Genomic DNA, 24,549 nt, shown 5'->3' with positions numbered 1-24,549 from the left:
GCTCAAGGAGGGTTTAACATCAGCCCCTGTCCTAACCTTGCCTAACGGGAATGAGGGATATGATTGTATAGTGATGCGTCCAAGAATGGGTTGGGTTGTGTTCTTATGCAAAATGGGAAGGTCATAGCTTATGCATTCCGGCAGTTGAAGCCATATGAAGTCAATTACCCAACACACGACCTAGAATTGGCCGCAATAGTATTTGCCCTAAAAATCTGGAGACACTACCTTTACGGGGTGACTTGTCGAATCTTCACTGATCACAAAAGCCTCAAATACATCTTCACCCAAAAGACCTTAAATGAGACAGCGCAGATGGTTAGAGCTCATCAAGGACTATGACTTAGACATCCATACCATGAGGGTAAAGCCAACGTCGTTGCTGATGCGTTAAGTCGCAAGTCTAGCCATAGCCTGAATACATTAGTCGTTGCCGACAAACTTTGTGAGGAGTTTTCTAGACTCCAGATAGAAGTTGTTCATGAAGGGGAGGTAGAAAGATTGTTGAGTGCCCTAACCATCGAGCCCAACTTTCTAGACGAAATAAGAGAGAGTCAACCTGGGGATGTGAAGCTTGAGCGAGTCAAAGCAAAGCTTAAGGAGGGCAAAGCAGAGGGGTTTGCGATCCATGAGGATGGAAGCATACGATATAAGGGTAGGTGGTGTCGTGAAAAATGTGAAGAGTTGAAACAAAGATAATGAGTGAGGGTCATAACACGACTTATTCCGTCCACCCAGGGAGATAAGTTGTATAAGGACCTCAAGAAGATGTTCTGGTGGCCTGGGATGAAGAGAGCAGTAGCTGAGTTTGTTTCCAAATGTCTAACGTGCCAGAAAGTCAAAAGTGAACACAAGAGACCTCAAGGAAAGATTCAACCTTTAGACATTCCGACATGGAAATGGGATTCGATATCCATGGACTTCGTTGTAGCCTTACCTAGGAGTCGGGGAGGCAATAATACCATATGGGTGATAGTAGACAGACTAACCAAGACAGCAAGGTTCATACCTATGAAAGATACGTGGAGTATGGAAGCCTTAGCCAAGGCTTATGTGAAAAATGTCATTCGATTGCATGGAGTACCCACGAGTATAGTATCAGATAGAGATTCGCGATTCCTTTCGAATTTCTGGAAAAAGGTCCAGGAAGCATTTGGTAGTGAGCTATTGATGAGTACAGCCTTTCACCCAGCTACAAACGGTCAAACCGAAAGAACTATTCAGACCTTAGAGGACATGTTGCGAGCATGTGCCTTAGAATACCAAGGATCATGGGAAGACCATTTGGACCTCATAGAATTCTCATACCACAACAGTTTCCATGCTAGTATTAAGATGACACCATTCGAAGCACTGTATGGGAGAAAGTGGCGTAGCCCTTTGTGTTGGAACGACATCAGTGAAACTGTGGTGTTAGGACCTGAGATGATTCAGGAAACAGTGGATCAGGTGCGAGTCATTCAAGAAAAGATTAAGGCTGCACAGGATAGGCAAAAATCCTATGCGGATCAGAAGCGAAGGGATGAGAATTACGAAGTCGGGGAAAAAGTATTGCTTAAGGTGTCTCCAATGAAAGGAGTGATGCGATTCGGGAAAAAGGGGAAGTTAAGCCCTATATTCATATGACCATATGAGATTCTGGCAAAAGTTGGCAACGTCGCTTACCGCCTAGATTTGCCCAACGACTTAGAAAGGGTTCATAACGTATTTCACGTGTCCCAACTCCGGAGATACGTACCTGATGAGTCACATGTCCTTGAACCTGAAAACGTCGAGTTAGATGAAACCTTGTCCTATGAGGAGAAACCTGTCCAGATCCTAGACCACAAGGTACGGAGTACGAGGAATAAGGACGTCAAATTGTCAAAGTGTTGTGGAGAAATCAACATACCGAGGAAGCCACCTGGGAAGCCGAAGATGCGATGCGTCTGAAGTACCCTGAGCTTTTTCAAGAGGTACGTGAGTTACGGGGACGTAACTTTTCTTTTAAGGGGGAAGAATGCGATAGAATTTCGCGCTTTCACCCTAAAGTATGTTAATTATGTTATTTATGTGTAGTTATTGCTTATATGTTGTGCGAACGTTAGAAAACACTTGTGAAATTTTGGGACTTAAAAGTGCAAAAAGATTGTCGTTAAGACTGGCTACCTCAAAGTTTCGGGACGAAACTTCTTTAAGGGGGGAAGCCTGTAATACTTCGTATTTTGGAGTTAATTCGTTATAATTAAGAAAATATAAAGAAGTTAATAAAAAGGTATTTTAGTATTATTTACAGAATAATAAGAATAGAATAATAATAATAATATGAGTCGGTTTAGTTAATTTCGGATTTTACAAAAGATTAAACCGAGTTCATTTGACCTAGGGTTGCCACTTTATAACTAGGAGAGTATAAAAGGAAAAGAAGAAGAGAAAAATCAGAAAAACCCTATCTCTCCCTCTCTCTTCCCTCTCAGTCGTCATTCATTCTCTCCTTCTCTCTCAATTTCTCTCTCCTCCCCATTCCTCAGTCGTTTTCTTCTCTCTCAAACTCTGATCTCTCGCGTTGTTCTCCCTCTCCTCTGTTCGTCTCTCTCGTCGCCTTCGACGAAGTAAAGTGCGAGGGTTGGGCGAGCGGTTCGAGCTACGAGGCGGTTCGAGCGACGAGGCGGTTCGAACTGTGGGTTGTGCGAGTGTATTCTGTGAAGGCTGAGTGTGTGTGCGTTCGAGGGTACGAATGTGCGAAGGGTGGTGCGACGTGTTGTGCGAAGTCGCGAGGGAGGTTCATCGAGTCGTGGGTGGTCTGTTGCGAGGGTCGAGGGTTAGCGACAAGTACGAAGTGGTGGTGCGAAGGCTTGTGCGAGAGTTGTGCGGGTGTTGTGCAGTGTGGTACGTTTTGCGTGCGCTACTGTGTGTGGGGTTTGTGCGACAGATCTGGACTTGTGCAAGTGCTTTGTGCGAGCAATTTGGTGAGCGAGGATCTGCACGACGAGCGGACGAGTGTGCGACGAAGTCGTCGAGTGGTGCGCGACGAGTGACGCGTGTTGCGGCTCGGGTGTGTTGTGTGTCGAGGGTGGCTGTGTGGCGAGCGAGGGCCGCCGGAGTTTCATTGCCTGAGTTTGACGCCAGCGAGTTTAGCGGTATAAAACCTAATATGTATATATTATATTAGTTTAATTATATATTCTGTTTTCATAATTATGTTAAGATGTAATTAGTTAATTAGTAATTCAAGTTAATTAGTAATTAATTAGACTGTATAATTAGTTTAATTTATTATTCTGATTTTAGTTGAGAATCTGGTTTAGGTTTGTAATTAAGTAAGATGGGAAGCAGAACAAATTATATTATTGTTATTAGTTGGAGGTACAATTTTAATATGCGAACCTGACTTTTGGACATAAGACTTTTGGACATAAGACTGGATTGGACCTAAGATTTTTGGACATAAGACGTGGTTGGACACTTGACTTGATTGGTTTGGTAAAAGTAGTGGACTAATTACACTAACTAAGATTAGTTTGCTCACTAACCATGACTCCTAAAAGACACTAAACTCATTAGAATAGAAAAGTAACGGAAGTTCATGAACAATGAGTCTAGTTATTGTTTATATTTCGAATTACTAAGTCGTCAAGGACATAACACTAAAGTATTTACTTAATCGTTTAGGTCCCAATTTCATAAGCGGCACGTTCGGTTAATACATCGAAAATTCTCCATTACAAGGTACTTATGCGTACCAGTTTAATCCCAAGTATTAGTATCATGATAAGGTTGCAATTCATTCTATTGGAACCTAGAAGCATGATAGAGAACGTTTGATTGTTGAGATTGTTTGGTAATATGTTTGTAATTTGAAGTTGATATGTTGCATTGGAATGCGTAATTCTATCGTATTATGAACATGAGCATTGACTCATATTAATCTGATCCATAATGTAACAAGAGTGTTACAAGAGATACGATTTGAGTACTATGACTAAGAGAACATGTAAATGACTCTATGTGGTTATGAAAAGAATGGACAGTATTAAAAAGTGAATTATGGCAATAACTTGTAGCTGGACTCCCTACAAGTGATGAACAATGGGGGGAGTGTGGGACTTGTCCTACACTCCTACGCAGGCCTACTGTGACGACAGTAGTGTCCTTATATTTTTGATAACTCAAGTAGGCGGAAGGTTCCGTACGATCTTAGGGGTATGCATACTAAGGTGATGGGTGTGAGACGGAACGAAACCGTATTTGCATTTCATCTAATAGACCAAGTTGTCTATTAAGGATTCAGTAGCCCGTATGATTCTAGTAAGATGACGGTGCCCGTTCGATGTCAAATAAACAAAGATTAAAGGATGTAACATAACGTAGTATCATGCTTAGGATTGTTCATGCGTGCATTGTTTATGCTTATATGTATTCAATGGTTCATTACGTACTCAGCATAGCTGATTATGTGTTATTATGTGTTTGTTGACCTGTGATGAACCATTAATGCTACAATGGGGAGCAGACTAGGTGTAATGGTGCTGCTGCATGATATCAAGCATACAGGGGCTAGTCTTTAGTTTTTGAATATAAAGCATTTTGAATTAAGTACTATTGGGTTTTCTAGGATTTACGTAAGTGGCTTGTGGTTTGAATGAAAAGGGGTCGTTGATGATTTTCGCTGCATTTCAGTTTTCTAGACAATATTTTAAGCAACGTTCTTTCTTATTCTGCCTTGCGTTTCATCGCGGTGGTAACACTCCCAAAGTCGATGCGACGTAGCTGTAGACGTGTATGGGTTTGGGGGTGTTACAAAATCTCATTTAAGTCCCCTGAATAATCTGAATATAAACAATTGTATAAGTTTGCTATAAAATATAACAACTATAAAGCACTGTATATAAAGCTTGATATAAAGAATTGAGTATAAAGTCTGTTGTCTAATTGTATAATTTTATATTGAGGTTACATAAAAACAATACAATTTTTAAACACATTTATGCATGTGGTTTTTATTTTTTGATGTATACATAACTAATTGTTAGATTAACATTGGTTTTTAATTTTTTTTTATGCATAATGTACTTGATATATGATGTATGCTTTTTGATATAGTCGAAGAAGATTTTGTGGGGTGTGCTACATTACGATAAGAAAACAACTCTATACTGTTAACTCATAAGAGCCCTTTATTGGATATATCTAACGGTACGACGATTATAATTTCAGTACTAAATCATACAAGAGTTACTGACTTAAGTTCTGTTCTATTCAAGTTATTTTAACTTATTTCAGAAAAATTAAGATAAGATCTGATAAGATCATATCGGATAAGATAATATAAGTAAAATAAGATGTTAGACACACACAATAAAATATCTTATAAGATAAGATAAGTAAAATAAAATGTTAGACACACATAATAAACTATCTTATAAGATAAGATAAGATAAGATATGCTAAGACAAAATAAGTTCAATTAAATGAATCGTCCTTAGTGTTCAAAATCTTGATCTAAATTGTATAAAGAGTAGCTTAATGAAAGATATATAAATGAAATATATTGTCGATTTAATAAGTTAAATCACATATTTTTTTTAAATGATGGAAAACGTATTTTCTGTTTACTTTGATTAAATTATATTTAGTACATATGCTTAATTATACTAATATCTCTACTTCTATGACTTTAATATTTTGTTAAATATTTATGAACTTTAAAACATGATTTTGGGGAAACTATCATGAAATCTTAAATTTATTAACCTAAAAATTTCCCGTGCATTTTGCACGGGACTAAAACCAATAAATTCAGATAAGATTAGATAAAATAAGATGAGATAAGTTCAGATAAAATTAATTAGATAAGATAAGAAAAGATGAGATAAGTTCAACTAAGATAAGATAAGACAAAATAAGTTGAATCAAACAGACCTTAATTATAGATAATTCATAAGTCATAATCTTGCTGGTCAAAAGTCATAAGTCAGTTTTAAACTATTCTCATTTCAAGATTATGAAATTTTAAAATCAGAAGGCCATACACTTCTTTTGTTTTGAGGTCATAATATTAATCTACCTGACTATTTAATTTATTTTGTTACATTGTCCTTCATACTCTAATTTATTTACTTATTTATGTTGTTTATTAAATGTGATTAGTTTCACTCTCATTATAGATGAATGAATTGATCTTTTATATCTGTGTATTGCACCATTATTTCAACGTTTTAAATTCTATATTATTTGATTTGATTAAGAAATCTGTTATGAATTGCTCTTTAATACAATTTGGCTAATCATATCGACGTTCCTGTTGTAATTTTAATATAATATTGTGTTTTCATATAAAAAATTGAATTAATATTTTAATAGATATTTAATCTAATTATCTCCCATAATGCCAAACAAACTATATTATGGAAAAAATAACTCTAAGATTAGAAAAGAATAGGTCATATGGTGATTAGAAATATATAGCAAATCATGACAGAACATCACAATATTGATTTTTTTTATGAGTGATTGGCTATATAAATAAATATTTCAACCTAAAACTCTGAGATACACTTCATTCACGAGTATGATGCAATGTAATTATAGAAGTTTAATTTGAATAGACAATTACTCAAGAAAATCATATAAATATGACATGTTTTTGTCTTGATTTGCCTTCTATTTCTTAATCACCATATGACCTATTATTTTCCATATTCTTTTTTATTTTCATGCACTTCCATACAATTCTAAAAATAGAAAAGAATATGGAAATAATATGTCATATGGTGATTAAGCAATAGAAAGCAAATCAAGAAAACCACATGTCACATTTATATGATTTTCTTGAGTGTTTGTCTATTCAAAATTTTTTTTTACTTAGAAATTTAGAGATACACCTCATTCACGTTTGTGACGAAATCATGCTATATAAAACATTGAGATTGCTCTTTAATACAATTCGGCTAATCATATCATACTAAAAGTAAAAATCTATAATAAAATAGTTTAGTAAGATAGAGGGGCTGAAAGAGACCGCATAAAGGAGGAGTGAAACTGGTTGCATTGACTGCCAGCAGTGGTGCGAATTGTGATTTTATATGAGCCTTTGAATGAAGCAATGGGTAGAGTGAAAGCTTCTTCAGTCAACTTTTTTTGTTTACAAAAGTTGGTTGGTCACATCTTTTATCATAACAATAGCTACATCAGTCACTGAATGTACGAGTTATAAGTCGATTTTAAAATATATTTTTAATACACGATATGATTATAAAAACTTTAAATCATGAACTATTATTCAGACCATGATTGTAGGGAAAACATCCTAAAACCTTAACTTTATAAACAAAATATTCCCCCGCATTTTAATGTGTTTTTTTTTTGTTTCATTTACGTATTTACAGATGTATATTAGATTATAAGATTTTTAAAGCTTAAAATGTTGTAACAAAGGATTTTTATATATCATGAAATACAATTTTACATTTTATACTGTTACAACCTTAGATGCATGGATTCTAATAATCATGGATCAATAAATTTGGAATAAAACAACTACTTAATAAATAAAACAATTTCGTATACACGGATCCAAATCAATTTTACATAAAAACTTCTGTACATTTTTGCACGGGTGAAATGCTAGTTATTTTCTTTTTTTTTTTTGAAAGAGAAATTTTAAAAGCTAGTTAGTTTTTTTTTTTTTGAATAGTAAAAATTAATTCATTAATAAAAAGTCATACGACATCTACATAAGCAATCGAATCAAACAAATACATAAGTTGAATCAAACAAAAATTTCCTTCATAAAAACTACGATCGTCAAACAAATCTTGCAATGTGGAACATCTCCCGCTTATATCGCTGGAAAATACAGCCTTGTTGGAGAGACAATCTAACGATCCCCTGTAGTCGTGAGGATATATCTGAGATGTTTTGTACTTATATCTCAACTCTCAAGGGCGGTCCTCGTAAAAACAAAACCCAAAAAAATTTCATAAATGGTCGACGAAATGATCCTGGCCCAACAACATAAAACTCTGGTCACTCGAAATATATTGGGCTGGGGTATGATTTCATGCGCTCGCCGACCTGCTGAACATCGAAATCACTCTCGCTCTTTCTTTTTCCTGGGTGCACATCAATTTCCCAGTTTTTCTCTCTTCCAGAACTCTCGTTTCTTCATTCTTCTTTTCTGGGGTTTTGCTATCATCAATTAACAGAGAAAAAAGGCATCTTCATATTCAATCGCCACTAAACAGCAAATTTAACTCTTTATTTAGTCGGAATATTGTTAGAAGCGCTCCTTTAATTCGGACAAAATGGCGACTGTGATGCAGAAAATCAAAGATATCGAAGATGAGGTACAATTTTTGACTACCCTGCTTAATTTTTCATTACTTTTCTTGTTTCATTTTTTATGGAGTCGATTTCTTATGACTGTTCATGTTAGCCGACCCCAAAATCATTATGTGACTAAGACTTTATTGCTCTTTGCAAATTTTATATTGCTCGTTTGTTGGTTACTTTTGTTTTCTTTATTACTACCCTTAATTTAATTAGTCCATCGTTGTTACTGAATTGGGATTTTTTTTTAGTTGTGGAGAAAGTTAACTGTGTTGAATTTCTACTTGATACAATTCGTTTTTTTGAGTTTTAATTGTTTTCTGAAATATGCCATATATAATTCTTTGATGTGATGGAATTGATGCTGCTATATTGCATCATTTTTTGTTTTTCATTTTGTTCAAATTTTATCTCCTGCAGATGGCAAGGACCCAGAAAAATAAAGCTACTGCCCATCATCTTGGACTGCTTAAGGTAAATGTCGTTTAGCAATTTAGCTGCTGGGAAAAATAATAAAGGGTTTATCTTTTGCTTTGGTATTGATATTACATGAATGGATGAACATATTTGCTTTGATAACAGAGAAGAAAATTATGATTTTTGGTTATTTGATTCTGTACTTGAAATAAGCAAAATTAAGCTTGGACAAGAGAAGGCAAAAGCAAAATTCGTTACAATTTGCATCTACACCCGGGTGTATCTTTGCACCCTCTCACATTTTCTACTCCTCATATGTAGAGTACATGATGCAGGATAATGTGAGGTGTACCATGCTTTAGGTACACTTGGGTGTATAGTGAGTGACTTCAATTGGTAATTCACATAGTATAGTTATCATTGAGAGTGATAGTAATTTCCCTGACAATAATGGGGTGTGCTTTTTTGCTTTGTGTTATTTTGCTAATATAGTAGTATATAGAGTTTTAGCTTCCTCTTTTACCGTGTCTTTACTGAATATGGAAGTCATCGGTTGGAGGACTTGAATAGAAAGATCATTTGATGATGCCAATTTGACAAAATTGTTATTGAGCCATGTTAAATTTTGAAGAATTTCTTCTCTAACCTACTTTCCTTTACAATGACATAAGGAACCATGAGTGACTACTATCTAGTAATCCCTTTAGACATAACAAGAGTAATCATTATGTCTTTTTGAAAGAATTATTTGGTCTTAATAAGGCCATGTTTGGCTATGGTCCATTGGTAGTATTTTAGCTATATGTATTGGCTGTTTTATCTAGTTATCAATTGTATATAAAGATGTTTGTTATACTTTGCTTACAGCTTTTGTTAGTGTGTAAAATTATTGATCAATATTTTCATTTTTGGCTAAAAATGGTAGAGAAAAAAGATGCTTGTGGTAGCTTTTTCATGTTGGGCTGTTCACCCAGTTGTAAAGTCATATACCAAACATATTGGTTGGCTCTTCAACCACATCAATTAGTTGAAGGCCAAGAGCTGATAACAAAGCTAACCAACAACCTTTTCCATAGGAGACAAACTTTCCATACACTAGTAAAAATATCGAATAAAATGTAATTTGGGAACCATCGAGACGAATCAGTGAGCTCAAGTATGATCCAAATTCAAAAGACCACTAAAAAATTACTTTGGGAATCCTGAAGGACGCTACTTTGATCCTATATATAATTTTAGGACCACCGGAATCTTTTAGGGAAATTCTATCAGCTCACTTTCTACTTTTGCACTTTCTATATGTCAGCCGAAAGGATTTGATTTTCATGTAACGGTTTTCTGATTATTTTTATCGTTTCGATAACCCTACTATGAAAATTATCAGTTCTATATGGTAAAATAATTTCAAAATGAAAAAAAAAAATATGAATTTCATATGATAAAAGAATAAGTGTTTTTACTCTATAAAATACTTCCTCTCTTTTATATTACTTGAAGATTTAGTCGGGCACATTTGTCGATGCGTAATTTTAATCATTAATATTTCTATTTTCCTATTTATAAAATTATGAAAATTTGATATCTTGAAATTAGATGTCGAGGTGAATCTAACAAGATCCCATATGACTATATTTTCTCATGTAGAATTCACATAATACAGTTAAAGGGAGTATGTGAATAGTGTACAAGTCAAAATGTTTTAAGTATTTTGAAGCAGAGGAAGTATGTCCCTATGAATTTAAATGAAACGCACTATGAGGATGCGGGAGGGACTTGCGAGGAGGAAGATTTGCAAGGAAGAAGGGTTGAGATGACCGGAAATAGGGTGTTAGGTATAAGGTTTTAGGAATAGTTGAGGTTATAGAAATTAGAGTATTGAGATGTGTTATTGTGGGGATGAGGTGTGGATTGGAGACGACGAGAAGGCGGTGGATTTATGATGGTGAGGTAGTAGTCCAGTGGTGGGGTGGGGGAATGTTTTTCGATGTTTTTTTTTTTTGAAAAATTATATGTCTCTAATTGTTTTAAATAAATGTCTTTTGTTTTCATTTCAGAATTACCGTTTTGAATTTTAAATGTTCATATTAAGGTTGTGCAAAAAGGTGAAACTTCCCCTCCAAAAAAAAAGAAAGGAAAAAACCATGAAACTATAATAGAAAGTTGTTTTGTGAATTAAATAACTTTCGTTTTAATCACCAAATAGAAAGTGCAGGAACTGAGGGTCACCTAATTACCTTCATATTGCTCCAGAATTAAATGTGTGTACCAACTTCACTATAGCTTGTGAAATACCATCATTATTAAGTGGCAAACTCGTGGTCATTTCAAGACAATATCTTATTACCGGGAATCATTCAAATTAAAAGGAAAATAAGTATTTGCAAAATGAAGTTAATTTTCTTCATCTTTATAGTAATATATCATTGCATAGTACCAAGTTAATTTGTTTTCAGAAGTAAAATCTATTTTATTGCTTTGCTTTGTCAGCGTAATTCTTGCCACTTATGGTTCCGGTACATTATTCCTTCTCATACAAAAATCTGGGTTCGTATTGTCTTTTACATTTGTTTTTCTTTCTCCTTTAAATTTTTCAGGCTAAACTTGCAAAGCTACGGAGGGACCTCTTGACGCCCTCAGCGAAAGGAGGTGGTGGTGCTGGTGAAGGTTTTGATGTTACAAAAAGTGGAGATGCCCGGGTTGGGTTGGTTGGTTTCCCATCGGTTGGGAAATCAACTTTGCTTAATAAGTTGACTGGGACTTTCTCTGAGGTGTTGCATCTGTCTATTCTCATGTACACAAGATGATGGCACTAGTAGTGATGGATGTGTTTTCTGTAGTTCGTTCTCTCTGTCTCTTGTTCTCTCCCTCTCTTGCATGCACATGCATCCACACTGCCCAACGGCATGCACATGCTTTATCTCACATGCAAATAGCTATAAGTGCCACCTTGCAAACCAAGAACTTCAGAGGCAGAGAGAGAGGGGGGTGGGGGGGTGGAGGCTTGCAATTTTCTAACTTTAGAACTTGTAGAGCAGTTGACAAAATGTAGATGGAAGTTCGCCTAATCCCCGCGTCTTCATTGTGGAACAGGTTGCTTCGTACGAATTTACTACATTGACTTGCATTCCTGGAGTGATAATGTACAGAGGAGCTAAAATTCAGGTATAATTTAGCTCTGTAGTTTTTTTTGTATTACTGTGTTCTTTATGGAAGCAAGTTTAGTGGAACAATGAATTATGTTGACAAAGCATGTTTACTTGCGTAAATTGTAAGAGAACAATGTGATGGTGAAGATGTTTATACTCAGGGTTTTTGGCAGGTTCCATTGTATAGATTATAGATTGTAGTAAGGTCTCATTTCACTTGACTTTTCTGAGGTGTAAACTTTGAAAGGTCTGATTTCTAAAAGCTGATTTATAGAGCTATTAACAGTGGCAACACTGGAAGAGGCTGTGCAGTTTTTCTTTTTGGGTAATAGAGTACTATTAAATATTACCATAGTCCGCTATTATAATTGACAAATACCAAAGTATGTACTACTCCCTAACTTCCAATCTTCTAATTTTATCTTTATTTAAATTTCTAAGTTTGTTGGCTGTCCCTTCACTTGAAAAGCCTTCTCCTCTATTTCTCGAAAAGTTGTCTAATCACTTCTACTGATTAATTAAGGAATCCTTTATCTCATCATATGGACAAGTTTACAAGTCGTTCGACTCCAAAATTGCAGTGAAATGTGTTTATAGTCTTTATGTAGACTCATCGACGTCCTGCATATTATAGTTCTGTTTGTAATATGATCATCATATGTATTTTCATGTGAATATAACTAACAATGACAAACACTTTAGAAAATAAACCTTGCATCGATTTATTTTCTTAATTCGGAGGAAAATCTCATCATCTAATGTTATTGAAAGAAGAGCCCTCGCATCCCATTTTCGATTTTCTACCATGTCTCATAACTCTTGGGACTTGAACAAAGTCTTCATCTTAAGACTTAATACATGGCAATTTTCCCTCTTAAACATTGGAATGAGGGGTTGGGAAGTTGATTGAGTACCATTCGTTGCTAAGAAAATTTCCAAATAATTCACACGTATTGTTTTTTCTTTAGTTATTTTTTCTTTTTCTAACTCTTCATTGGTGGCTAATTGTATCACTTGAATAATAAATTGCTTGTTTTACATGTGTCTTTCCCTTACTTTACGAAAGAACATAGTTCCATGTTATGTTGAAGGAGGAAGGTTGTGGTGCTTTTATTCTCTCCCAAAATAAAGGAGTTCTTAGACCATGTTCGTGTTATTTGGCAGAGAAGCATGTATTAAAAATTCCAACAACATACATGTCTGACGGGGTTCCATCTTAAAATTGATTGATTATAGGTTGAGTGGACTTATTTGTTAGTTACCCTCTCTTTCCTTTTTCCATATGGGACAAACTCACATGTGGGCTTCCTTTTAACCCTTTTCACATGTGAGTTCAATTTTTTTCTTTAAATTTGGAAAGGTCACATCGGCTCTCCTTTTTTAGACTAATAGTGGGTAAGGATCTTCCTCTCCAATACATGTTGCTGTTATTTGGCAAAAGAAGCAAAGATATATTGAAGTGGAGAAGCAAAGAGAAGCTACTGCATATTTCTTCAATTAAGTGAAAGCATGAAACTTCCACATCAAAAAGGCTGTGAAGCAAACTTCTATTTCCTAATACATAGCAACTAAGCCAAAGATGTTGAGATTAGTGACCCACGAAACTTCTAAACTAGCACACTATATTTCTATCTCCAATAACATGATTCTAAAAACACATTTATTTCACAAAACAAATTTTGCTAATTGACTCCAAACATTAAGGTACAAATTAACCATTACTCTGAAGATCAACACCCCTTCCTTTGAGGTTAGCTACATTTTTTGCTATCTTTAACACATCTTGTGTTTAGGAGCAAATTTATGGCTTATATCTTTCCCTCTAATGGGTGACTGTCTCTACTTGTACATGCCTGTTTATTATTTTATGGACTCTACTCTGTCCTTTCCCTATGCTCATGTAGGCTTCAACTTTCCCACGTGCAACACATCTTGGTATATATCATCTTTATACTGGTGTTGCAGGTTAAAGAATCTGCCAGATACGGTTAATCCATCAAAATGAGGTTTGTTCCATAGTGTAAAATGGCTGCAATTTGCCTGAACATATAGATAGGTCAGAGTTGTCATGAGTTTATATTTCATTAATTCTTCTTTTTTTCTTCTGATAGTTGCTGTTTCGATTTCGCTCTCTCCCTATTAATTTTCTGTCCGTTTGCTAGCTAACATTTAACATAAGGTATTCTCATGACATTTATGTTTTACTTCTTGATCTATGTTGTTGGTAGAAAACTGACTTTAGCGTCCCACCTAGTGGTTCAGCTCCTGGTAGTTTGGATGTAATCTTATTTCTCAGTTCCTTGCCTAGGTCATTTTGACCTAAGCTTTATATCCTTCAGTGAGGTTAGTGATCATTTGGTTACCCTTGATTGTTCAACTTTGGAGATAGCTTTATCCAACCGATCACCAAAGATGTCCTGGTTGTTGGAACCTGGAAATCAATAAATAGAAAGAGTAGTTCCTTTTTTAATCTTTTTTTTTAACCTATTGAGGAAGCTGGATTGGTTCTTAAATGTTTTGATTCTTCTTCCTTGATATTGAGCTTCATAGCAAGCATGATCCTCGTTTTTGAGAGGTTTTCTTTATGTATATCCTCATTCACTAATTTATAAAATTTACAAAGCTTGGGAACTTGAAATTTATAAATTTCTGGGGATGAATTTCCAATGTTTTAGTGCTTGCTGTATAAGGTGGGTCATCTCATTTTGTTAATTTATTTTGCAGTTATTGGACTTACCAGGTATCATTGAGGGTGCCAAGGACGGAAAAGGTAGAGGAAGGCAGGTAATAATCACTGGCTTTATGATATGTGTATTTAACATAGTGATTGTCTTATTGTGTGAGCTTGCTATTTGCAATTTGATAAAGGTTGACAAATCTTGCGTTGGCGATCTTAGTAAGACCTTTTCACTTTATAAAGACAATCAGTATGTATACTGCATGTATCTAGATTCTAGAAGGGTATAGCTTTGGTTTAGAACTGGATGGAGAGGTGAATGTTTCTTTCTTTTAACTTGAGGGGGGAAGGGGAGGAGTGTTAAATAGGAGGAACTGTTTTTATCAGTATTTATATCCTTAAGTGACAATATTTATTGATATAATAGTAAAGTTACTCACTAATTCTTGAAACGAATTTTATTTTGCTTGTTAGCAAGTCCTTTAAGAGTTGGATTCATCAAGTCAAATTGTGGATGAAAATCCTAAATCGATAGTGTGGATCAACAAATTTCATGCTGGGCAGTTTCTGGTCAACTGTTCCATGGACATGGCTAGATATATCTGAAAGGGGCTCCTCAATCCCGGGCCATATCTTCTGTCAATTTTTGTACGGTTTTCATCTTGAAAGTTTAAATTGTCTTACCCGAGTATCTTAGTCCTATCGTTATATTCAGTGTGAACTGTGAACCACGGTGAAAGAGGTCATAATAATGCGGAGACGGGTTTAAACATGGTTAGGAATAATTTTATCATTAATAATACAGAGGCAGACATATACAGGGAAATTAATCATGGGAAACTGTGCAAAGCAGGGAGAATATATTGAAACTGAGGGAGTACTAGGTACTAGAAGCACATAAAATGCATGGTATGATAATCTGTAATGGAAAAGATTACTTATAATGAGTAATTGAAATTTTATGACATATATAGGTGGTTCTTGTGTAATTTGTATTCTTTACAATTTGAAATTCTAGCTTAAGTGACCTATTTATACTTCTACAAGATCCGCTTATCTCTACGTACGGGTTGTAAAAAGTTAAATCTGCTGTGTAGAAATGTGGTACTCACCATGGAATCTTTCTCCTAAGTCCTCCACTAAATAAATATATATATACATACATATATTTTTTAAAAATTAGTAAGAAGAATTCCTCTGGGCTGCCCTCGCACACGCCCCCCCCCCCCTCTTTCACCCAGAGGCTCATTACAAGCACATACATATATTTTCCTTAATGTAATCATTTTTGAATATGTGCCCTGCAAGAGAAAGAAAATGTTACATTCTAGCCAAAATGGATTGTCTATTGGTTAAAAAGGATTACTACCTAGTGTTTTCGTGTTTTCATGTTCTCATATAAGAATTTTTCGTATAGAAATTCAACCCTATACATAGGAACATGATCTTGCGAAACCAATATTAAGCATAAAACACTGAAAACAAGGGCTTATCTAGGGAGAAAAAAGCTACTTCCTCTGTTTCTAAATAGTGTTAAGAATTAACTTATGCATCAGTCATGTCAGAAAATAAGGAGGAAGAAGAAGACGATTTGATTGACAAATTGAAAACAGCAAAATGTAAAGATATTCAAGCTTTCGAGAGGCTTGATTCTTTCCCAAATGAACTCTTAAAAAGCTCACCCAATTTCTCATCAATTTTCAACACGCCATTCTCACCCTAAGTTGCTCTATGTATATATATACTTCTTTCCCTAACAAACTATCTAACTTATTCCCTAGTTAACTGATAAGGAGATTACCTAAGTTATTCTTCTCCCTAAGATATTAGTTCTTAGCATTACTAGCCTCCCAAATTATCACCTTTGTTCAAAACTCTGTTCCCATAGATGTTCGAGGTTGATTGTTGGTGTGATTGTTGAGGACTCAAATTTGTGCGAAAATTTTGGTCATGGAAGGGTTTCGGTCCTTTCGGAGTTGGGGTCAAATGATTGTTGTGTAGATTGGTTCCATAAGTGTGCAAGTTGGAGGATGATGGAGAATTTGGTGTAGAAGCTTGGATGAGGCCAGTTACGTCAACATGGGTGTGAGAGCTTGCTGTTTAGATTGGTTCCATAACTCCAAATGTACCACTTTGAACCCTAAACTCTGTAAGTTGCAAATGGACCTTTTTTTTCTTGCTAAAGCGTACCCTTATCTTCATTTTTCAGCTTAAGTTTGGTTTGTAGCAGCCCCTACATCAAACAATTTAGGATGACGTGAAAAATGAAAATAGGGATCCACTTTAGCGAAAAAGTAGGGTTACATTTAAAGTTTTAAAAGTATATTAACACCAAAGGGTTTATTTTGAGTTTAAAGGGGTACAACTTAGAATGTAAAAGGATACAAGGTCAATCTTCACTCTAGCAAAGTTGTGGGGCACATTTCACAATACTTACGAATAGACTACATATAAAGGAACACTTTCATTTAATAAAGCACTGATCATTAAACACTTTCATTCATTGAACAATTTAGGATCTACCGAAAACAGAGTATAGGGGTCCACTTTAGCAAAAGAAGCGGAACATATATGTTTAAAAAGAATTACTTTTTTTCTTAAACTGAAAATACATTTTGTACAAAAAATGCTAATGAAGAAAAATAGTCCACAATTAGCCAAAAAAATAAATATGCACATTCAGTCTAAAGTATTTGCAGAAGAAATTCATTCTTATGACTCGTCCGGCTAAATTTGATAACCATGTTATTAGATGGCAAGATGATATAATAATATGAAGTTCACATGAGATGATATATAAAGTTCACATGTGAACATTGGAATTATCATTCATTTTAGTGAAAATCCTTTTTTGACATATTACATCATAATCCTTTTTCCTCGAAATATAATCCTTTTAATGGAGATTGGCCTTGCAAGGAATAAAAATGTCGTAATTTAGCCAAAATGGATTATATATCGGTTAAAAAGGATTATAACATGGTGTTCTCATAGAAGGATCGTTGTGATGGGAACTCAATTGTATATATATAGGAGAAGACTCTTGTGAGAACGCTTGATATGTGAGGATAAATTTGGATGTTCTAAAAAATGTTAGAGCACGTTTCGATAATTAAAGTGCATTTTTAAAATGTTATTCAAGACATGTCTCTTCTCAAGAATGCCCTATGTCTCTCATCAAGTATACTTCATTAAAGCTTCAAGTTCAAATTGAACTAATTTAGTTACATATTCAACAAGATTGTTAATTTTTTTTTTTGTAATTTGACTTATTTTGGTTAAGTTCACTAGGTACAATTCTATTTTGTTTCTCTCTTCTATAACAAGCTCATTCTCTCCTCTCAAGCATACCCAATCTTTCTCCTCAATAACTCTCCTTCAACAATTTTATCTTCTTTCCCCAAATTTTACCCCAAACCTCCAAATTCTCACCCTAACCTTATTTCTCTCTCCTCTCTTCTTTGATCACTTTTCAGCTGAAAACAGATGTGGTTTTGCAAACAGAAAAGTTCCTAAAATGAGGAAAACTTAAATCCCAGACATTTTGGAAAACCAAAAATTTCAGAAATGGGTTTCCGTGCTTCCTCTTGAGTTTTCCTCTTTAGCCTCAAACATTGGTGAACATTAGGCCTTGCCTGCTAAACCATGTTGACAATGGACAATCTGATTTCCCAGTTATCTATTCCCAAATATAACTCTGGTAAACCTGTTACGCAAGTCAATGACCGAAAATGATTGGTACGATGACAGACCTAAGATTTTGTGTTCACAGAAGCATTGTCTTACTTGCCAGTGGTTTGTTTCTTATTCTCTCGATGGCCCTTAGTTAGTTAGTTGTTTGCTTGATAAATCTTTCATATTTACTTGTGGTAAGTAGATAACTGTATAGCTCTTATAGGTTATATCTTTCCTCATGCTGAATTTTGGTTAGCCAATAGCCGACCTACCAACTTTCACCTGCATCAACTGTCATAGATTAGTAGGATCCAAACAGGAGGTGTAGGTGATGTCAGCTGCTTCTGTTTAGCCAAAGATTGGCCAGAGCTCTGAGCTTATCTTCTTGAAAATGAAGTCAGAAGTGGTCTTCCATTTCCAGTTACTCATGCTAGCGCTAGGAAACGACTAGAACGTAGTCTTCTTTTCACCAGCAACATCGCTAGTGGCTGCGCTTGAGAGAAGTCAGATGGTGGTAGTTAACCAGGCTAGTGAAGCCCATATTCTAGAACAACCAGAAAGATTTCGGAAAATGTAGGCATACAACATACTAGAAATTTACGGCCTTTATCTCTAAGACTAGAGTGTCAGACCATCCAATAGCTTTCGTCTCAGCTTTGTCCATGAAGCCTGCTCGAAATAATCCGTTTGATGTTGTATTGGGAATATGATCAGGAATAGGTGATATCCAGAATTGTTTGATATTTTTTGTAAGTGTAAATTATGCCCTTTGGTTTTCAGATGGAGAATGCTAATGTTGTATTGTGTAAAGTAGATTTCCGTGTCCAAAATGCTTGATGAAGATGCTGTTAGTCATATTTTTAAAGCAGATTTTTTGCTTGATTAAATTTTTTTTTTACCCTAGACTGCTTGGTGCTACCCAACATTCTAATTGCAGTATATCTCCAAATATTTTTCTTATCATGTGCTCTTACCCCATTGGACCAAAGATGGAAGAGTAGCTTACTGGACAAATGGCCACAAGATGTCAAAGGTCCTTTGCCTCGTGTCTTGGTGAAAGTGGCAACCTGTCCCCCACAAGATTAGCTGGACTCTTATTGCATCTAATTAAATTTTTCATCTCCCTGTGACAGCACTTTTCTTATGAATGATATGAAGGTGTAGGCCCATATGTTGTAAATTAGGTTCCACATTAGGCAAGCTCTTCTTAAGACGTCACCCTGATATATATAATAGCTCTTCTAGTTCTGTTTATTTAGTTTTACACCTTAACTGTCTTCAATTAAAGCAATTTATGTTCATTTCAGGTTATCAGTACTGCAAGGACATGCAATTGCATATTGATTGTTCTTGATGCAATAAAGCCAATTACTCACAAGCGTCTTATAGAAAAAGAGCTCGAAGGCTTTGGCATAAGGTATTGCAAAATCTTCTACATTATACTTTTTCCATGCTTGTTGGGGATCCATGCAAAAAAAGTTTACTCTTGCAGTGAATGCGATGCTGAAGCGAATGAGAGGGGAGGGGAGGGGAGAAAGAAGTAGGCTTGTTATGCTTCCAAATCTCTTTAGGCTTCTCTATTTAGGGAGGTTGGTTTACCAAAAGCATGAGAAAATTGGATCCTTCCATTCCCGCCGTGTCAATATGCAGTTGAAGGATAATGAATCCTTATATTCAAACACCTTCTTAGTTTTGTGTATGCAAGTTGGTGATGCAGTCTGGATAAATATTGTCTTTTCCTGCTTTGGTTCTTGTCCTTCCCTTCTATTTCTCTTGCTCCACCTAAAAAAACCACCCCTTGAGAAGTACATAGGAACGGAAGTACTTTTTGGAACAAAATAAGGAGACAAAATATCGACAAGGCTTTCTGCATAAAGTTGCTGTTATACAATGGCTCGTTTTCGCCTTGTGCATTGCACCTCAAATAAGGGAAGCCTTGGTGGCTTTGAGTGCCCTGTGTTTCTGAAACAAACCTTGTAGTGTTTAGGTTAGGCAGCGGCTGACTGACTAGACTCAGTGGTCGATAGTGGGCTTGGGCATCCTGTGGTCTTCTTTTTTGCTTATGGTGATATGTTTTTTAACGTGCAATTTTTTCTCTCAAAATCCTTAATGTGCCTACTTGTGCTTGTGTGCTTGCAGGTTGAACAAGGAACCACCCAATTTAACCTTCCGAAGGAAAGAGAAGGGTGGTATTAATTTAACCTCTACAGCTACTAACACACATTTGGATCTGGAGACAGTAAAGGCCATATGCAGTGAATACAGGATTCACAATGCTGATATCTCCCTTAGATATGATGCGACTGCAGATGATCTCATTGATGTTATTGAGGGGAGTAGGGTTTATATGCCGTGCATTTATGTTATAAACAAAATTGATCAGATTACTCTCGAAGAGTTGGAAATTCTGGATAAACTTCCACATTACTGCCCAATCAGGTAGTTTGCCTTGACAGCAACTAGATTAGATTTGTTAAGCGTAAATCTTCTTTACTCCTGATTTTATAATTTGGTCTCATCTATTAAGCTACAACTTTGGATCTATTCTCTTTCATTTTAGTCATGAAAGTACGGTAACATGTTACCATCATCGACAGCATTGTACGTCTTTAAGGTGGGAAGGAATATTTACCAATTGATTATATGCACTGACCCAACACTTTATTAGTAGGCGTGCTTGTTCGACTCATAAATGCTTTGAATCCACAGCTTGTAGCGTTCTTTTATCTTTGGTAGGACGATATATGAACAAATTGTGGTGTTAATGATATTTTTGATGAGTGGATGTAAATTTCATGTTTTTCAATCCCTTTGTTCTGTGTACAGAAAGAAAGAGAATTGTTTGAAGGTTCCAGGGAGTCTCCCGAGTTACTATATGTATTTTTGCTCTTATAAAGTGGTGTAGAAAGTCTGTAGTGCAAAACTAAGCCTTTCTGCAAGGAGACTCGTTCTATCTCAACACAAAGAATTTCTTTGTTATCTGATTGACTTTTCTGAGTTCTCCCACTGAATATATGTATATATTATGTGTGTAATTACTTTGTCTCACTTTTCTGATTGAATTCACCTTGCAGTGCGCATCTAGAATGGAATCTTGATGGTTTGCTGGAGAAGATCTGGGAGTACCTGAACCTTACTCGTATTTACACAAAACCAAAGGGGATGAATCCAGATTATAATGACCCTGTCATACTTTCGTCCAGGAAAAGAACTGTGGAAGATTTCTGTGAAAGAATTCACAAGGATATGGTCAAACAATTTAAGTCGTAAGTACCACTATGGATATATTATAGGGTTTGAGTTACGCTAAATCTCCCGTCCCCCCCTGAAGTCCTGGGAAGAAATGGAGCCATTGTGCTTCGTTGTTGTTGAGCTGATTTCCCATCAAAATTCACAGATTGCTAGAAGGGCAAAGAAAAGAAATTGTTAGAGCTCATATGAGGCTGCTTAATTGTCCATTCAATCATGTCTATTTGCTGTCACCTGCATGACTCCTGCTGCATGTCTGTAGAAATAAAGATGCTCTCTAAACTTGACAACTTGTGTTGTAGTTTTGAATGGGGGTTGTCTCTCCTTTTACCGCAATTTGATTTTCTTTTCAAGTCATTGCTAGCTTTTGAGAATGATAGTGATCTATAATGCAAAAAATAATTGATGCCTCTTCTCTTTGCTACAGTGCTCTTGTCTGGGGATCAAGTGCGAAGCACAAACCTCAAAGAGTTGGCAAGGTTGATCCTGAGCTAGATATCTTCATGCACCTTTGTATTTTTTTTTTTCCGGGTGCAAGTATTATGTATTCGCTTATTTTGGTTGGCTCAAAACATCTATACTACTTTCTCTATTCTTCTGAACACAAGTATTCTGCTGCTTATGTTACAGGAGCATGAACTTGAGGATGAAGATGTAGTTCAGATCATCAAGAAGATTTGATTGAAGTTGGCATGCTATTTTTGAATCAAGTGATGGCCAACACAACTCAGTCAAAAGAATTTAGTTAGAGAAAGCTAAGGTACAGAGCTCATGTTCTTGATGCGAACTTGAGCACCCTGCTCTGATGGACGGTTCACTAGCATGTACATTTGTTTTTCCTGTGATGCAAACCAGAGTGCTTCGGGAATGTACACGTGAAAAGGCGATTAGGAACCATGCTGTTGGTATCTAATATAATGTTTTGGAATTACTCGATTAGTACCATGAGCGACTATGTAGATGGTATCATGATCATGTAGTCCTGTTTTTAAGTTTCCCTTAGGTCAGAAGTGTTGTTCCTGGACTTGGGAGTTTTGTGTGGCTGTGATTGATGATTATTATTAAAAATTATACTGGTAACTGGAACGGGCCACATCATTGTCTTCAATTCTTCCTTATGCTACTCAGACTGATTGATATTCGTCCATAGATTGAGAATTGAGACCCGTTAGTAAATATCAAATTAAGTCAATAGAAGTTGCGCGATTTTGCTCGGAAAAGCGTGGTCTATGTATATGGTCAAATGGTGGGGGAGGTCGCTACGAAGTTTCCAAAGCCTTTTTGTTTTACTAGACTAGATTTTGACACTCGTGGTTTCATAGTTAAACTCAAGGATTTGTGGGATAGGTACTTGAGAGTAGGGAGAAAAGTAAAAAGGATTTCTATTTGTCAAGTATTGTAGTTGGTTTTGAACAAACTTCGTACATCTTGTTTGGTAGGATATGACCTTCATGACCTCAATGAGTATTAACAAGTGATGCATCTATGTCTTGTTTTCGTACATCTTGTTTGGTAGGATCTGACCTTCATGAACTCAATGAATATTAATAAGTGATGCATCTATTTCTTGTTTTTCTTAAGTTAATATGACTTGTTGCTCCTATTAATTAAAAGTTGAAACTAATTTTGTTGATAAAAATTGACTTTACAGATCAGATTTGATATTTATTGACTATTACTTTTCTAAGTTGGAATGAAATGGTCTTAGTATGATTTTTAATTAAAAGAAATGAATTTTTACTATATATCTTTGAGTAATTTGTTTTTTCATTATGTTTTCTAACTTTTCAAAATTCATTATATATCTCTTAATGGCTCTAAAGTCACCATATGCACTTGTTACTAATAACTATAAACTTCTTTTTGTATTAATTCTTGATTTTGTTATTACAACCTAATAAACTTATATTTTTACCTTTTTGTCTTAGTATATCGAAACACCACTTATGACTAAAGAAGAGGTAAGAGAATTACAAAAGAAGAGAGATAAAAAGGATATATTTGGTGTTTTGTTGGTGGTTAATTAAGATTAAATAGTCCGGTAGAGGTCAATTAGGGTTAACTAATGTAATTAGGGATTTATAATTAAAACTATCGAAAATCGTTAATTATTAAGGACATAGTGAAATTAAGGAAATTGAGGGGTATATGGTGAATTCTAAAATGCGACTTGTAAACGATATGAACCCGTTTTGACATCTGACTTGATTAGGACCTAAAACAGATTATAACCCGACACAACCTGTTATTGTCTTGACTTGTCATGACCCATTATCTAGTCTTACTAGACCTGTGGCAACCCGGTATCTGGTTTTACTTGACATGATACCCGTCACCCAAATTTTGTCTGATTTTGTTGTTTGTTGATAACTCAACTAGTCATTGACTTCACCACATGGTAACATAAATCATAAACTGACATAACTACAAAAAGGCATATACGGGGACGCCCTAAAATCCTTTAAGACCGTCTAAGATGCGGTTTCTTGCTCAGTGGTTTCTTAGTAAAAGAAACCACTCTTGACTCTTCAATGTAGTACCTCTATTAGCTTTAGTTTATATTGATCTCATCCAATTACTACTTGTTACCATTCGATTAGATATCATTGAGTTTCGAGATTAATTTGAAAAATACGATGAACTTCTTAGTATAAGTATATAACTAGATGAACTATTCAAGCATTTGATTATTAATGAAATATTAAATGATGATACAATTTAAATTAGCACAACACAAGGTTCATGATCCGTTCCATACTCGAAGCTACCCGAAAGTGACCTGAAATCAGATTTGGCACAGCCCAATTATAGCCCAACCTGATAACTACAAACTTGAACTTGACTCGAAACTAATATTGAGCCCAACTGTTATTTGTCCTAACCTGATAACAATTCGACGAGGAATAACTTGAACCTGAAAACACCCTCTAAAATTCTGCCATAAACCCGATTCGACACCAGATGACCATGAAAGATGACCTGTCACAAAAGTGATTGTGCCAAACCGGACCAAACCTCAAAGAAGAAACAAACCGAGGTAGACCTGACCAAATTACGGTATTCCCAATCTGTTGC

The 24,549-nt window shown here is 35.5% G+C and overlaps 1 protein-coding gene across 1 annotated transcript; it reads left to right on the top strand.

Annotated features, from left to right (window-relative positions):
• Positions 1-8,005: 8,005 nt before the first annotated feature.
• Positions 8,006-22,554, top strand: LOC104893588 (developmentally-regulated G-protein 3). Its single transcript, XM_010679717.4, has 10 exons — positions 8,006-8,327; positions 8,731-8,784; positions 11,322-11,495; positions 11,818-11,889; positions 14,598-14,657; positions 19,533-19,642; positions 20,365-20,664; positions 21,300-21,491; positions 21,902-21,953; positions 22,105-22,554. The coding sequence occupies exons 1-10, from the start codon at positions 8,286-8,288 to the stop codon at positions 22,153-22,155; spliced, it is 1,107 nt and encodes a 368-aa protein (XP_010678019.1). The 5' UTR covers positions 8,006-8,285; the 3' UTR covers positions 22,156-22,554.
• Positions 22,555-24,549: the final 1,995 nt, after the last annotated feature.

This window comes from Beta vulgaris, chromosome 5 (assembly GCF_026745355.1).
Source record: "Beta vulgaris subsp. vulgaris cultivar EL10 chromosome 5, EL10.2, whole genome shotgun sequence".
In the NCBI taxonomy this organism is placed as follows: Eukaryota; Viridiplantae; Streptophyta; class Magnoliopsida; order Caryophyllales; family Amaranthaceae; genus Beta; species Beta vulgaris.
Note: the sequence above shows the minus strand (reverse complement) of the source record. Positions and strands in the feature narration are given on the sequence as shown.

Bases quoted from the DNA above. Each gene is read 5' to 3' on its own strand.
- LOC104893588 (XM_010679717.4), top strand. From the start codon at position 8,286: ATGGCGACTGTGATGCAGAAAATCAAAGATATCGAAGATGAG. The intron at 20,665-21,299 runs GTAGTTTGCCTT...TTCACCTTGCAG, and splicing joins CCACATTACTGCCCAATCAG to TGCGCATCTAGAATGGAATC. The intron at 21,492-21,901 runs GTAAGTACCACT...TCTTTGCTACAG, and splicing joins ATGGTCAAACAATTTAAGTC to TGCTCTTGTCTGGGGATCAA.